This window comes from Chiloscyllium plagiosum, unplaced genomic scaffold, assembly GCF_037043375.1.
Source record: "Chiloscyllium plagiosum isolate Xiang-an unplaced genomic scaffold, Cpla_swu_hap1 HiC_scaffold_3, whole genome shotgun sequence".
In the NCBI taxonomy this organism is placed as follows: domain Eukaryota; kingdom Metazoa; phylum Chordata; class Chondrichthyes; order Orectolobiformes; family Hemiscylliidae; genus Chiloscyllium; species Chiloscyllium plagiosum.
The window spans coordinates 19,492,450-19,510,261 of NW_028270141.1; the positions used below are offsets into that span (position 1 = coordinate 19,492,450).

The 17,812-nt window shown below is 40.7% G+C and overlaps 1 protein-coding gene across 3 annotated transcripts in view; it reads right to left on the reverse strand.

Moving 5' to 3' along the window:
* The window catches only part of LOC122541331 (grainyhead-like protein 1 homolog), a 122,740-nt gene that overhangs the window by 90,262 nt on the left and 14,666 nt on the right, over positions 1-17,812 (reverse strand). Inside the window, exons 2-4 of one of the 3 annotated variants that reach the window (XM_043678014.2) lie at positions 6,386-6,572; positions 5,576-5,643; positions 3,189-3,278 (exon numbers count right to left, since the gene is read on the reverse strand). In XM_043678014.2, coding sequence (XP_043533949.2) covers positions 3,189-3,278; positions 5,576-5,643; positions 6,386-6,572 — 345 coding nt within the window. Of the gene's footprint in view, positions 1-3,188; positions 3,312-5,575; positions 5,644-6,385; positions 6,573-17,812 lie in introns of all 3 variants that reach the window. The other 2 variants (XM_043678006.2, XM_043678020.2) reach the window with 2 other exon arrangements.

A 17,812-nucleotide genomic window follows, 5' to 3' on the forward strand; every position in this document is an offset into this window, starting at 1 on the left:
CACCTTCAAACTCCAGCTTCCAGCCCTCCCTTACTTCCCACAGTCCTACTTTTGAACACTGGAAGGAGGGTAGGGTAGATGCTTTACATTAAATCTACTGACTGAAGAAAATATTTTCAGGCACTGGCTTTTCTGAGCGAACACTTGACACATAATAATATTAGGGGGGAAAATGAGGTCTGCAGATGCTGGAGAAGGGCTAATGCCCGAAACGTCGATTCTCCTGTTCCCTAGATGCTGCCTGACCTGCTGCGCTTCTCCAGCAACACATTTCCATCACATAATAATATTATTTTAATAAGCTTTCTGAATAACACACTTTTTTTAAAAAAGGATATAAATTTGGGAATTCTCTTCGGTGTTACTGTAGATGTTTGTTGCTCACGTGAGCGAACAATGTTTGACAAATCCAAATATGTGCGTCTCAATCACAAAATGTCTCATTCTAAAGTATCAAATGTGGATGAACCTCCCGAGTACCTGAGAAGATGGTTCAACCATGCAGGTCATCCCAATCTAACAACTTTTTAAAAAAATTATTTGTGAGATGAGGGTATTGCTGGATAGACCAGCATTCATTTCCCATTTCTCACTCCATTGGAGAGGATGGTAGTCAGGTGCCCCTCTTGACTGCAGTCCACATGGTGTAGTGTACCCAACAGCACTGTTGGAAAGGGAGTTCTAGGATTTTGACACAGTCACAGTGAAAGGATGGTTCCATGTCAGGATAGTTTGTGGCTTCTACAGGAACTTGTAGGTGGTGATATTCCATGAATCTGCTGCCCTTGTGTTCCAGGTGATAAAGCTCACAGGTTTGAAACATGCTTTCGGAGGACTTGTCGTGAGTTGTTACAGATCATCTTGTAGACGGTAAACACTGCTACCACTGTGTCAAGTGAACGTTGCAAGAAGTGAATGGGGTACAGTCAAGTATGCTACTTTATCCTGGATGAAGTTAAGGTCCTTGGATCTTGTTGGAGCTGTACTCATCCAGTCAAGTGGGGAATATTCCATCACACTGACTTTTGCTTTGCGGATAGGGGGCAAATTTTGTGGAGCCAAGAGATGAGTTATTTACTACATAACTCTTAGCCTCTGACCTGCTCTTGTAGCCACAATATTTATATGACTTGTGCAGTGCAATTTCTAGTCAAGTATAACCCAGTTAATACGGGGGATTCAGCAATGAAAATATCATTGAATGTCAAGGGGCATTGGTTAGATTCTCTCTTATTGGACATGCTAATTGCCTGGTACTTGTGTGGTATTAATGTTACTTGGCATTTATATACCCAAGTCTGAATTTAGCCGAGGTTTTGTGCATATAGACATGGACTGCTTCAGCAACTGAATGAGTGGTGCTAAACATTCTCCAATGATCAGTGAACATTCCACTCTGACCTTATGATGGAAGGTATAGCACTGATGAAGTAGCTGATGGTTGGGCCTGGGACAATGCTGGAGGAAATCCTGCTGTGATGTGATTGAATTGAGGGGACCAACTTCCGACAACCACATCATCTTAACTTGTACTATGTGTGACTTCAACTAGTGTTTCTTTCCACTCCTCCACAATTCTCATCAGCTTCAAGTTGGCTAGTCCTGTTTCTGTACACCTTGATGTTCTTCCACATGCATACTCCAGCTCAAGTATAAATAGTTTTTAGGAGCAGGAAGCCTAGTTGATTTCCACCATTCTCCCTAAATTTTGGACCCTTATCAACTAATTTAAGCTGTACCAAGGATCCATTTCAGCTCTATTTACACTTTCCCATTCTCATAATTCTAATCTCTGTTTAATTAAATCTCATTGTCTGGTGTGCCTATTTCACAGTGCTGCAGGACATAGAAATCTCTCTCTCTTTCTTTCTAGTGTGACAGAATTCATAAAAATTAAAACATTCAGGGCAGGAATATGGTGAATTGAATATAAATTTTAATGAAATAGTTGCATTTTATTTTCTGATGCCTAAAACCTGCTATGCCAGTAAATAAAAAAAATGAGTTGCCGTGAAGTAACTTTAGAAAGATCACTCTCAAACTCTTAATTACATCATTTTTCCAAAATTTCAGGCAGCATTAAAACTACCCTGATAAGCCAGCTAGCCCAAGAATGTGACCACACCATTATTTCAGAACAAGAAGTACTCTGGAAAGAAAGGATTAGTTTACACTGCAATGGAAAAATTGTCACGTTTAATTTTCTTCAATAGCATAAGCATATGTAAAATATCTCAATTTAGTTTAGCATTTCTTTGAAAATCATATGCTGGTATTACTAGAGACTGACTATATTAATTTAAATGAAACTTGAGCTTTGACAGATAAAAATCGACGTTTTGGGCATGAGCCCTGCCCGAAACGTCAATTCTCCTGCTCCTTGGATGCTGCCTGACCTGCTGCGCTTTTCCAGCAACACATTTTCAGCTCTGATCTCCAGCATCTGCAGTCCTCACTTTCTCCTTTGACAGATAAAGCATGTTTCCGTAACAGCACTTTAGTGGGGAGGCAATGGCCTAATGGTATTATCGCTGGACTGTTAATCCAGAAAGCAAGATAATCTTCTGGAGACCTGCGTTTGAGTCACACCTTCACAGAAGGTGAAATTTGAATTTAGTTTTTAAAAAATTGAATTAAGAGTCTAATGATTATCATAAATTCATTGTCCATTGTCAGAAAAACCCACTTGGTTCACTAATGTTCTTTACGGAAGGAAACTGCCTTCCTTAGCCGGTCTGGCCTACATGTAACTCCAGACCCATAGCAACGTGGTTGACTCTTTACTGTCCTCTGGGCAATTAGGGATGGGAAATAAATGATGGCCTAGTCAGTGATGCCTTCATCCCATGAATGAATAATAAAAAAAGAAAGATTTGATGGTTCAAATCTAAGGGCTGATGGTACTCAAACCTGTCTAAGGCATTTTGAGAAGTTTGTTCATTGTTAAGTAGGCTGCTTGGCAGAATTACCATTTAAAAGATATTTGGATAAGTTCATGAATAGGAAAGGTTTGAAGGGAAACGGGCCAAGTGGTAGGCAGGACTTGTTTAGTTTGGGGACATGGTCAGCACAGACGGGTTGTACCAAATGGTCTGTTTCCATGCTTTATGACGCTCTGACTCAATAATAATAGTCATTATATAATCAAAGGAAGGAAATATTTTAAAAACCCAATACTGCCGGCTTACCCGGTTTGAATTGTGGCTCCTTCTGGACGATCATAGAGCAGCATTGAAGCTGGCTGTGTAGAAGACAGCATCCCTGACCGCACTCCCCTTCTAGTGCGAGGGAGATGCATGGGGGTTAGCAATCTTCCAATGAGCAAAACAAAACGGAAAGAAATTTTTTAAACTATTACATAAAAAAAAGAATAAAACATGCTCATAAGATCCCAGTCAGTATGGTAATTATTTGGAACCTGGATTCATTATTTCGTAGCACGTTTCCCTGGACTGCTGGTCAAACATGTTCAAAGAATAGTGTGGTCATTATATATGTTAACAATTTCCAATTCTTCAAGAACAACAAAGTGTGATTCAGCCCATCGTGTCTGTTGGTTCCAAAGATTGTGTCACCCAAGTGCATAAGAAATTATCGCATTGCACAGAAACTGCTCTCAGATAAGCACAAAAGGGAACAAGATATTTATATCTCTCTTTTTAATGGATGGATATTTCTGAACATCAAGAGTCAAATTTTGGGGCATTTCTATACTTACTAAATTTCAGTAATACCAGTAGAGCTTAAACCCAAATAATTCACATTAGGAAAATGATTAACTCTTGCAGTAAGGTAAAAAAAAAAATCAGATCACTTGCCATTATACTGTAACGTTGGAAGTTAATGCAAAATTCAAAGTTAAAATTTGGGAAAAACATATGACAGACAGCCACATCAATATTTGAGAGTGTGGTGCTGGAAAAGCACAGAGGGTCAGGCAGCATCCAAGGAGCAGGAGAATCAACATTTCAAGCATAGGCCAGGGCTCCTTGGATGCTGCCTGACCACCTGTGCTTTTCCAGCACCACACTCTCGACTCTGATCTCCAGCATCTGCAATTCTCTATTTCTTCTAGCCACATCAATATTGTCTGAATGACACATTCTGCATAAAATTAAAAAGTTGAGTTGTTGGAATATTAACTAACTCACTAAAATATGGAATCAGCTGTCCTCTTTTAATTACAGAGACAGCACAACATCCAACAATAAAGTAGTTACACTCAGGCTTCACTTTCTGTTGGACATCCCTTTGCATCACTCAGACAGAGAAACTATGGGGTTTACAGCATCCATAAAAAATAAACATTATCTCCTTAACTGAGCAATCCCTTAAGTGTTATTCGCCTAAATTAATCAAGCTAAGTAATTGTAGCTTTCACAAAGTTCAGATTTTGTGTCAATGATTGGGTTCCTTTCTTTGATTAAACAAAAAAATCTTTGCATCTTGTGTGGAGCGTTTGGGGTACTGATGATTTGTTCTCACAGACCTTTTACATGAACAGACGAAAATAGCAGCTCCAAGAATCCAGGGCTGTTCCAACAGGAATGGTTGGAACCTTGTTGGACCAGGTTTCAACTCGGCATCAGTGTTTGCAGATTAACTTGGTGGGATGATAGCTTACACCTGTCAGTATAAAGGGCTGGAGTTCCTGTAGTTCAGACATGGTGCTTCAGACTGACCCATTTGGGCGATCAGGTCTGTTGCAGGTAGTTCATGCAACAAGTATGGCTCTTTGGAAAGGGAAGGAAAAGTGGGATTGGAGTCTCATTCCTGATTGCCAGTGGAAAATATTTAGAATATTAAATTCAGTTCTGAAAGAACCAACGGTTAAGTAGGCAAGCAACAATTATTGACTAAGCTCAAACAGTAATTGTACTGTGCTTCAATGTAACAACCTTGAGACTAAGGCTATGTTCAGTTTCAGGTATTGACAGTTTGTGGATCAGGTGGTTCAAGTCATGGGCAACTTGCTTCAAGAGGGATTAGGATTTGTTTGGAGCATCAGGTACAGTGATCCATAAAGCAGCAAACCATTAACTACTCTGGAGACAAACCGCACTAATACAGTTTGCTTAACCAAACTGTCCAGGCAAGGTTTTGTTTAAATTTTGCTCAGTTAAAATTGATGCATGCTGTAAAATCTTTCAGACAGCTCTGGTATTTGGACATTTGGATCGGAGCTTCTGCAACCATACTTAAAACTTTCTCTGATTTAAAATTATGGATGGTATTGAAAGAGCAAATAAAGAGACAAGGTTTTTTCAAGTGAGCAGGAAAGATCAGTAACCAGAGGACACATTTTTAAGCTAATTTACAAATGAGCCAGAGAGAAGATCAAGATTTTCTGTTTTATTAAGTCATAACTATGTTACCGGAAGAAGTGACTGAACCAGACTCATGGCCACATTGAAAATGTATTGATCGTGTATTTGAAAAAGTAAAACTTTGTAGGCTTTGGGGAAAGTGGGAAAGTTGAACTAATTGGACAACTCTCCCAAAGAGCCAACAGACAGTGTGGGATGAATGACCTTCTATGGTTCTAAGCACATGTCAACAGTTATAATACACTTACCTTTTATTGTGCTCAGGGTCAGTACTGGAATTTTTCTCTGGTGGTATTGTCCTCTTCTCCCTGGGAACCTAACAAGAGAGGTATTTAGATGCTCGGTATCAAGTTGTTATGAACAGTATTTTGTTGGCAGCAATCAAAACACATAGCTTCTGTGAGTAGCTGTTGTCTGCCAGCAAATGCCAAGTACTGTATTGCAATGTACAGTGATCGTCAGCAACTCAAGTCAGGGTGGTTTTAGCCAGTTTGCGCAAAGATCTCAATTGTCAACCCGTGTTATGTCCTTCTTTAATAAACTTAAGTTGAACAACAATTCTCTTCCCACGTGGCTCAAATCAACTTCACTTTCATCCTATCATTTCTGTAAAAATACAGTAAGGACGTCAGACAACTGCATTTATACTCCCTCACTCATATCCGCAGAATTATTTCAGAACCAGTTTTGAGACATGGTGAATATCACAGAAAGGGAAACTCACAAGGTAAGCAACATTCTTTTGTTTCAGCACAAAGTGAATTAGAATCTAACCAATCCTGTGTACCGCTCTTAAGCATCTTTTAAGATTCAGGATTTGGAGATGCCAGTGTTGGACTGGGGTGTACAAAGTTAAAAATCACACAACACCAGGTTATAGTCCAACAGGTTTAATTGGAAGCACACTAGCTTTCGGAACGACGCTCCGAAAGCTAGTGTGCTTCCAATTAAACCTGTTGGACTATAACCTGGTGTTGTGTGATTTTTAACTTTAAGATTCAGATGTGATATCTGGGAGACTCTCAGAATTGTGGATTTCATCTGCTGGGATTACATACCTTGTAATAATCATACAGTAAACCCAAAGCTGCAGCACTATCATCATCTCCATTGATGCTCATCATGGCCTTGGTGGCAGCAGTCAGAGGATTTTCTAGGAAGGATTTCCAAGCCTCATCTTCACTGGTATATGAGCGCCTCTGAGGATAAAGCTGCTCATTCTGTAGCACCAAAACTGCTCTCTTGCTGCAAAGAGATGGGCAGAAAACTAATGAAAAACCTCTTTGAAAGCCAAGGGTATTTTTTTTAATTAAAATTCTATACCTGGGTCATAAAACTTAGAAACAGAGAAATGTGTTCATTGGTGACCAGATAAACAAATTAGCCAAGCTCTTTCAAAAAAATTGCAACATCTGTAGTCTTGGACTTGGTTCCAAATAGTAGTTTGTCGTTGCTAAACTGGTTTGACAACAGTAGCTTATAAGATTCTATCAGATTTAATTGTAATTCTTTAATTCTGTCCTCAGCGCACAGGATCACTTCGAGTCACTCAGAAGATATGACAAGTACACCAGATTTCTTGAGTATACTGTTTTTCATGTAGCATACAACTTGGACATCTCTACTCAGCAAGGATTTCTTAGTGGGTTTTTGCCCTTTCCATAGTCTCAATCGGGAATACCCTTATGTGCCAGATATATGACTTAATCTTTACATCGAATAGTAAATGCACACAGTGACACACACCTCAGTGTCATTACCTCGTTTTTATACACTCATTCTAACTCATTCAATTCAATGTATGTATAATAAGAGGGTGTGTCTGAATTGTTCCTGAAGCATCTATTGACTGAAACTATTCAAAAAGCTCCTTAGCTTTGACACTTAAAGATCACTCTTGCAGGTCGACAGTTCTCATTCGTGTTTTTTGGCCTATCTGCCTTTAAACATGAAACCAAGTTCTCCTTGCGATTGTCCTTTGATTGCCAAAGAGAAAATCAAAAACAACATCCAACATATTCTGGAGGTCTGCATCAAAATCTCACAGTGATTCACAGTTGGGACAGAAAACATATTCAGTTTATAAATATTCACAACATGTAGTGGAAGAGTCGTGTCCACATACGTCACAGTGCTAGCCTCAACAGGACAATGGCATAATGCATTACAGACCATCCTGCTTTCATCCAGTTCTGTTCAGTTCAGGAAATTACACCTCTATTCTTTGCCCAGAAGTATCCATTTGAAAACTAGATCATTTCCAAATGCCACAAAGTATTTTACAAGAGAACAAAGAACAAAAAAAAAAGGTTATAATCCATTAAGCCAGTTTCTTCCACATCCACTCACAATGTTTCTTTATATATTTTACATTTGTGTATTTTTCCCATTGACAGTTATATTAATATTGATGATGTAGAGGTGCCGGTGTTGGATTGCGGTGGACAAAGTTAAAAATCACACAACACCAGGTTGTAGTCCAACAGGTTTATTTGGAAGCACTAGCTTTTGGAGCACCGCACCAGCTGAAGGAGCAGCATTCTGAAAGCTTGTACTTTCAGATAAACCTGTTGGACTATAACCTGGTGTTATGTGGTTAATATTAATGTCAACTAGGAGAAAGTGAGGACTGCAGATGTTGGAGATCAGAGCTTAAAAATGTGTTGCTGGAAAAGCGCAGCAGGTCAGGCAGCATCAAAGGAACAGGAGAATCGACGTTTCGGGCATAAGCCCTTCTGAGTACGTGGCTGAAGAGCTTCAGGGCAGAGGAGATTACCTGGGGGGTGCAGTGAGAGAGGGACTCACTGAGATCCTTGTAGAGGGAGGAGGAGAGCTTCTTCAAGGAAGGCATCCTTGCAAGAGGATTCGCAGAAGTCCTGATTCCTGAAGAAGGACTTATGCCCGAAACGTCGATTCTCCTGTTCCTTTGATGCTGCCTGACATGCTGCGCTTTTCCAGCAACACATTTTTAAGCTCTAATATTGATGTCAAGTTTGGCTATCTATATTTCTGTTACCGGTTCTGAAGATTAAGTCCCATTCCAGAAAAGTTGATGTTTGTTCATTCATTAGGTGTGCGTACCACTGGCAAATCCAGTATTTATTGATCATATCTATTTACGTCAAGGTGGTGGTGATGGGACACCTTTTGACTGACTGCAGTCCATGTGGTGCCAGTTCTCCTCCGTGCTAATATGGAGGGAAGCCTTGGGTTTTCACCCAGTGACAGTGAAGGAAAAATGATATAGTTTCAAGGCAGGATTGTGTGGGGCTTGGAGGGACAGTGGCAGGATGGTGGCATTCCCATGCACCTGAAATCCTTATATTTCTCAGCAGAAGGAGTCACGAATTTGGAAGGCACTGTCAAAAAAGCTTTAACGAGTAACTTCAGCACACTTTATAGATGGTACACACCAATTAATTTTCACCAGTGATGGAAGGCAGTAGATGAGGTGTCAATCAAACAGACTGCTTTGTCTTGGTCAGTGCAAAGCATATTGGAGCCACACTTATCTAGGTAAGTGAGGAACTATTCCACACATTCCAGACCGGTGACTTACAGATGCCGAAAAAGCTTTGATTGGTCAGAAGCTGAGTTATTTACTGCAGAATATTCAACCCCTAATCTGTTCCTGTATCCATAATGTGTGACTGGTCCAGTTCAGGTAATTGCCCCATCACCACCACCTTGACGTAAAAAGATATCCCTAGGATGTTCAGAGTAGGCAACTCACTTTTTTGGTCAAATCTCTGATTAGATGCTTTCTTGTTGGAGATGATCATTGCCTACCATTGATGATCATTGACACAAATATTCTTTGAGGAGAAAGTGAGGTCTGCAGATGCTGGAGATCAGAGATGGAAATGTGTTGCTGGAAAAGCGCAGCAGGTCAGGCAGCATCTAGGGAACAGGAGAATCGACGTTTCGGGCATTAGCCCTTCTTCAGGAATGAGGAAAGTTGGTCCAGCAGGCTAAGATAAAAGATAGGGAGGAGGGACTTGGGGGAGGGGCGTCGGAAATGTGATAGGTGGAAAGAGGTCAAGGTGAGGGTGATAGGTCAGACTGGGGTGGGGGCGGAGAGGTCGGGAAGAAGATTGCAGGTTAGGAAGGCGGTGCTGAATTTGATGGATTTGACGGAGACAGGCTGGGGGGAGGGGAAATGAGGAAACTGGTGAAATCCGAGTTCATCCCTTGTGGTTGGAGGGTTCCTAGCCGGAAGATGAGGCGTTTACATTACATTACATTACATTACAGTGTGGAAACAGGCCCTTCGGCCCAACAAGTCCACACCGACCCGCCGAAGCGAAACCCACCCATACCCCTACATTTACCCCTTACCTAACACTACGGGCAATTTAGCATGGCCAATTCACCTGACCCTGCACATCTTTGGACTGTGGGAGGAAACCGGAGCACCCGGAGGAAACCCACGCAGACACGGGGAGAACGTGCAAACTCCACACAGTCAGTCGCCTGAGGCGGGAATTGAACCCGGGTCTCAGGCGCTGTGAGGCAGCAGTGCTAACCACTGTGCCACCGTCCCGCCCACCGTTCTTCCTCCAACCGTCGTTTCGCTGTGGTCTGACGATGGAGGAGTCCAAAGACCTGCATATCCATGGTGGAGTGGGAGGGGGAATTGAAATGTTAACAATTCAATTCCCCCTCCCACTCCACCAAGGATATGCAGGTCTTTGGATCCTCCATCGTCAGACCACAACAACACGACGGTTGGAGGAAGAACGCCTCATCTTCCGGCTAGGAACCCTCCAACCACAAGGGATGAACTCGGATTTCACAGTTTCCTCATTTCCCCTCCCCCCAGCCTGTCTCAGTCAAATCCATCAAATTCAGCACCGCCTTCCTAACCTGCAATCTTCTTCCCGACCTCTCCGCCCCCACCCCAGTCTGACCTATCACCCTCACCTTGACCTCTTTCCACCTATCACATTTCCGACGCCCCTCCCCCAAGTCCCTCCTCCCTATCTTTTATCTTAGCCTGCTGGACCAACTTTCCTCATTCCTGAAGAAGGGCTAATGCCCGAAACGTCGATTCTCCTGTTCCCTAGATGCTGCCTGACCTGCTGCGCTTTTCCAGCAACACATTTCCATCACAAATATTCTTTGCCACATATCCATCCAACCTTTAATGTTTGTCCAAGTCTTGTTGCATTGAACATGTGCTATTTCAGCATCTGAGCATTCACAGTGCAACCACAAGAAAACATCCACACTTTTGACCTTTCATAATCACGTCATAGAGACGTACAGCACGGAAACAGACCCTTCGGTCCAACTTGCCCATGGCGACTAGATATCCCAAACCAACCTACCCCACCTGCCAGCATCTGGTCAATATCCCTCCAAACCCTTCCTATTCATATACCCATCCAGATGCCTTTTAAATGTTGCAAATGTACCAGCCTCCACCACTCCCTCTGGCAGCTCATTCCATACACGTACCACCTTCTGCATGAAAAAATTGACCCTTAGATCTCTTTAATATCTTTCCTCTCTCACCCTAAACCTATGCCCTCTAGTTCTGGATTCCCCACCTCAGGGAAAAGACTTTGTCTATTTATCCTATCCATGTTAATGGAGGGAAGGTCATTGTGGCAGCTGTAGATAGTTTGGCTAAGAACACTGCATGTGAATACATCATTTAAGTTGACATTTCATTGTCAAGAGTGTTAGCATTTTTAAAAATTACATTAATTCTTACAAATGCAAAAGATCCCTTCTCATTATTCAAAGACAGGGAGGGGCAAATTAATTTTCACAGTTTCAATACATCAAAACTACTCAAGGTCATCCTGCAAAGTAGGAGCAAAACGAAGTAAAATGCAAGTTCTTTATTTTTCAGGAATTTTTCGAAGACAAGAGACAATTTCAAAGTGTCACAATATACAAACAAAACCTCTAGTTACAACAGGAGCCACATGTCAGCTCTCTGGAACTAAACTGTTTTCACAGACTGTCATCAGATCATCCACATGATTCTATTACTCTCAAATCCCTAGTTTCAAAAACAGTCATTTGGGTCATTTGGTATATGTCATTTTTTGGTCAAATCTTTGAGGAATCAGGAGGTGTGTTACTCTCTGTAGAATATTCAGCCTCATGTACATCATGGAAAGTCTTAATAACCATTACTTTAATGCACCTTACTTCTGAATTTAACAATGTTTTATTACACCAGAACGTATGAAAATTTCTGTTCAACTGTAAGGGGGAAACGACAACTCAAAAACACAGCAGGATAGTCATGATTTGGAGATGCCAGTGTTGGACTGGGGTGTACAAAGTTAAAAATCACACAACACCAGGTTATAGTCCAACAGGTTTAATTGGAAGCACTAGCTTTCGGGGTGATGCTCCTTCATCAGGTGGACGATGATGGAGTGGCGCTCTGAAAGCTAGTGCTTCCAATTAAACCTGTTGGACTATAACCTAGTGTTGTGTGATTTTTAACAGCAGGATAGGTCATCAGTCCAAACATTTTCCACTTTAAGTCAAGGCCCTCAAACCCAATTCCTTTTTCAAGTATCAATGAAAGTAATCAATCAATCTTTGACAGTTTATTGTAAGGATCTAATTTTAAGAGCCATGGATTTTCAATAACAAAGTGTTATTTCTCAATCTCCCTGAAGCAGCAATGATTAACTGAACATTAGAAATGTCCAGAATCTCACCTCAGTGTGGAATAAAATCTCCAGAAATTGTTGACCTATTGCACTAAATCAAATGATTACTTCCGCAGGAGCAAAGCTGAACTGTATGAGGCATGAGACTAAGAAATTTATAATTGGAGAATAGAAAGCAATAAAAGCTGAAAGTCGATGAGTAATGAACACTATTTAGCAGAGTGTGCCCATTCATTTAACGAATCATGATGGATCCATCCACACAACCTCCTCAGGGAAGCCTCTGAAATAACAATTCTATTCAACAGCTGACTCCACTATATAGACTGAAAATCAAAATGCATAGTATGAAAACAATCTAATACCCTGGCTACGACAGTAACCTTGACCACCACAAAGCAAGAATCATATTCTGCAGAACATTTGAGCATCTGTATTGGGATCTATTTCAAAAAGGTTAGTCATGTCTCATACCAGATATTTGTTAAGATTATATAAAATAAGTTCATGCTGGGAGTCTGTTTCACATTTCCTCGTGTGTGAGGGTAGAAAAACCTTGCTTAGTTTCCAGTTTTGTGTCAAACTTGTTATATTTTCTAGCTCTCCAACTCTGAAAATTCAGTCAGAGTAAACTAATCTGGGTCCACCATTTCTGCGAAACTAGTCATACCATAGTCCTGAATCATGTTTTTTATTGTACTCACTAAAGCATGTAATCACACTTCTGAGTTCAACATTTAGACTCCCAAGATAATCCTCTGGACTAATATTACACTGTTTCCTGTATTTACCCACTATAAAATCTATCTTCTTCCATCCACTTAAAATAACCCAATACATTGGAATTATATCAATCTCCTTTCATTAACTGCTTACTCACATTTGATTCATTTTTATCAACAAACACTGAGAATTACTCTCCATGTCATTCCTGAAAAATAACTGTTTAAAATTCTGCATCTTCTTTTTCTCTCAATCTTAATTGGCCACTTAGCTTCATGATTTCATTCCTGTCAAAAGTATAGTCATAGAGTCATATAACATGGACACAGACCCTTCGGTCCATACATGTTCCCAAACTAAACTAGTCTCACCTGCCTGTGTTTGGCCCATAACTCTCCAAACCTTTCTTATTCATGTACTTATCCAAATATCTTTTAAACGCTCCAACTGTAACAGCATCCACCACTTCCTCTGGCATTCCACATACCACACACATTCCACATTCCTCATTCCACATATAAATTACTTTTCTGTGTAAAGACATTGCCTCTTGTGTCCATTTCAAAATTTTCCCCTCTCACCTTAAAAAAAATGCCCCCTCGTTTTGAACTACCCCATCTTGAACTACCCCTTGCTATACACCTGATCTATGCCCCTCATGATTTTATAAACCTCTATAAGATCATCCCTCAATCTCCTAGGAAGGATGTTATCAAGCTCAAGAGGATTCAGAAGAGATTTACCAAGATGTTGCCGGGTGTGAAAGGTTTGAGTTATAAAGAAAGGTTGGATAGGCCGAGACGTTTTTCACTGGAATGTAGGAGGTTGAGATGTGACCTTAGAAAGTTTACAAAATAATGAGGGGTATAGATGGAGTTCATGGAGTTGTCTTTTCCATAGGATGAGAGATTTCAAGACAAGGGGACACACTTTTAAGGTGAGAGGAGAGAGATTTTTTAAAAAAAGGCATGAGGTACAAGGATTTTACACAGAGGGTGGTTCACTCATGGAATGAACCTCTTGAGGAAGTGGTGAGTGTGGGTACAATTACAGCATTTGAAAGACATTTGGATAAGTATATAAATGGGAAAGGTTTGGAGTAATATTGGCCAGGAGCAGGCATACCAGGCAGGTTTGGTTTGGGATTATGTTCAGTATTGACTGGTTGGACCGAAGGGTTATTTTTATAAATCAATCCCTCCATTCCTGCCAACATCCTGGGAAATCTTTTCTGAACCCTCTCCAATTTGATAATATACCTGCTATGGCAGATCAAACAGAACTGCACACCGTATTCCAGAAGAAGCCTCACCAATGACCTCAACATGACTTTCCAACTCTTATACTTACAGGTCTGGGCAATGAAGGCAAGCATACTAAACGCCTTCTTAACCACTCTGTCTACTTGTAAAGCAAATTTGAAAGAATTATACATCTGAACCCCATAGTTTCAAATCTTCTTGCTGCAGGACATTTCACAATTTCCCCAATGCTGTGTTCAGTGCCTCATGAATCCAAGCCCATTTCTCTCACACTGGTTATAGAGTCATAAAGATGTACAGCACAGAAACAGACCCTTCAGTCCAATTTGTTCATGCCGACCAGATATCCTAAATAAATCTTGTTGCATTTGCCAGCATTTGACTCTTATCTCTCTAAACCCTTTCTATTCATGTACCCATCCAGATGCCTTTTAAATGTTGTAATTGTACCAGCCTCCATCACTTTGTCTGGCAGCTCATTCCACAAACGCACCACTCTCTGCGTGAAAACGTTGCTCCTTAGGTCTGTTTTAAATCTTTCACCTCTCACCGTAAACCTATGCCCTCTAGTTTGGGCCATGTCTATTTACCCATTTGTCTATTTACAGGATTTTATAAACCCCTATAAGGTCACCCCTCAGCCTCTGAAGCTCCAGTTAAAATAACCCCAAACCCTCCAACCCTGGCAACATCCTTGTAAATCTTTTCTGGACCCTTTCAAGTTCCATAACATCCTTCCTATAGCAGGGAGACCATAATTGCACGCAGTTTCCAATAGTGGCTTAACCAGTGTCCTGTATAGCCACAACATGACCTCCCAACTCCTATACTCTGACCAATAAAGGCAAGCATACCAAACAGCTTCTTCACGATCCTATCTACCTGTGACTCCATTTTCAAGGAACTATGAATCTGCAATCCAAGGTCTCTTTGTTCAGCAACACTGCCCAGAATGTTATCATTAAGTATGTAAGTCCTGCCCTGATTTGACCTTTATCTAAATTAAACATTTATCTAAATTAAACTCCATCTGCCACTCCTCAGCCCATTGGCCCATCTGATCAAGAGCCCGTTATACTCTGAGGTAACCTTCTTCACTGACCACTACACCTCCAATTTTGGTGTCATCTGCAAACGTATTAACTATACCTCTGATGTTCATATCCAAATCATTTATATAAATGGTGAAAAGCAGTGGACCGAGCATCAATTCTTATGGTACACCACTGATCACAGGCCTCCAGTCTGAAAAGCAACCCTCCACCACCAACCTCTGTCTTCTACCTTTGAGCCAGTTCTGTATCCAAATGGCTATTTCTCCCTCTATTCCCTGTGACCTAACTTTGCAAACCAGGCTATCATGAGGAACCTTGTTGAACACCTTACTGAAATCCATACAGATCACATCCATTACTCTATCCTCAATCTTCTTTGTTACTTCTTCAAAAAAACTCGTGAGATACAATTTCCCATGCACAAAGCAAAGTTGACTATCCCTAATCAGTTCTTTCCTTTCCAAATACATATAAATCCTGTCTGTCAGGATTCCATCCAACACCTTGCCCACCACTGATATCAGGCTCACTGGTCTATAGTTCCTTGGCTTTTCCTTACCATCTTTCTTAAATAGTGGCACCATGTTAGCCAACTTCCAGTCTTCCGGCACCTCATCTGTGAGTATCGCTGATACAAATATCTTAGTAAGCGGCCCAGCAATCACTTCTCTCACTTCCCACAGAGTTCTAGGGTACACCTGGTCAGGTCTTGGGGATTTATCCACTTTTATGTGTTTTCAGATATTCAGCGCCTCCTCCTCCCTAATAATATCTTTCAAGATGTCACAATTTAAACCCCCGATTCTCTATCTTCCAAATCCTTCTTCCCAGTAAACCTTGATGCAGAATTATCATTTCATATCTCCTCCATTTCCTGCAGTTCCACACACAGCTGGCCTTGCTAATCTTTAAGGGCCCTATTTTCTCCCTAGTTACCCTTTTGTCCTTAATGTATTTGTAATATCCTTTTGAATTCTCCTTAACCCTATTTGCCAAAGCTATCTCATGTCCCCTTTTTTGGCCCTCTTGATATCCTTCTTAAAATATACTCCGACTGCTTTATACTCTTAGAGTCATAGAGATATTATCTTCTAGAGAATCACTCAATTTCTGCTGTCTAGATTATATATACTTCCTCCTTATTCATGATTAAAACCTCAATTTCTCTAGTCATCCAGCATTCCCTACACCTACCAGCACTGCCCTTCACTCTAACAGGAACATACTGTCTCTGGACTCTCATTATCTCATTTTTGAAGGCTTCCCATTTTCCAGCTTTCCCTTTACCTGCGAACATCCGCCCCCCAATCAATGTTTGAAAGTTCTTATCTAATACTGTCAAAATTGGCCTTTCTCCAATTTAGAACTTCAACTTTTAGAACTGGTCTATCCTTTTCCATCATGGTTTTAAAACGAACAGAGTTTTGGTCACTGACCCCAAAGTACTTCCCCACTGACACCTCAATCACCTGCCCTGTCTTATTTCCCAAGAGTAGGTCAAGCTTTGCACCTTTTCTTGTAGGTACATCGACACACTGAATTAAAAAAATTTTCTTGTACACACTTAACAACTTCCTCTCCATCCAACTCGTCTTTGAGTCAAGTATTCATCTCCCTAATCTTATGAATCCTATGCTAATTTTCACGTGGCTCAGTATCTCACATTCAACCTGCTTTTATATAAAGGAAATCACATATGGGTAACCCAGCTTTATCATCAGTAGAAATATACAGAAGCTTTTCTCAATGAGCACTAGTGCATCATTTTTCAGGGCCTATCGGAGCAGAATATCTGCTTCTACCTGGAGGTTGTATTTTTCAGAGACAAACATTTTTCATTAACAACATTCACCTCACCTCAGTCATGTGCGGCTGTCTACTCACTGATAAAGCTGCAGGCACTCACCTGAAAGCAACTGACTTAGCCTTGTGCCACAAAGGCTGACATGAAGATGCTCAAGCACAGACTCTGGTAAGCAAAAATCAAGAAAATAATCTCGCAGTAGTGCTATGAGCACTCGTTCCCACCATTTCTCGGATATGACTGACTCCTCTAAACAGCCATTACCTGATCCTGGTGTTGTTGCTTCTACTCATTATCCAAACCCTTGTCTCCCATTGCCCCTAACTCAGCCACAAATGCCACTATTTCTCAGTAAAGATAACATGCAAATTCTTATTCAGCAAGGAGCTATGGGATATCAACATAGCACTAGGGTAGGCTGCAATTCGAGTATCAGAGTCCTGTCAAGTGATATGGTTGGTAGTTCATTTTAATCTTTTGTTGCTTCAATGCTTCTATACCACATTACAGACAAGGGACAGGACAGGATAGATCAGAAAACAATAAGATGCAAAAAACAGAGAAATAAACTGTAGCTGAAAGAAGAAATAAAAGAAACCTAAAACTGCTCTGTACAAGCTTGGGAAAGTTTGGAGTAATTAGTCACTGGATTTAAGATCTTTCTAAACATGTTCTGGAAAATTCAATTGAAATGCCAAAAAGAGATCTTTGTTTTAAATTCAATTTATTTTAATAGGTCTGCCCAGATTCCTACCTATACAGTACTTATTCTACTTTTCGCTTACACTTCAATTTTTATTGCAAAAGGAATCATTTTAAGCTAAGTAGCTTTCCTTATCAGACATTTACACCCTCAGTTTTCTCTTTTTAGAATCCCACTGCAGCTCAAAAACTTCAGAAGACTGAACCCTTCATTGCATATGGAAAAGAGTTCTACAAACAGGATCAGGAAACTGCTAAGAGTGTAATTGTCTACTGAAATACATTCTTTGACCACACC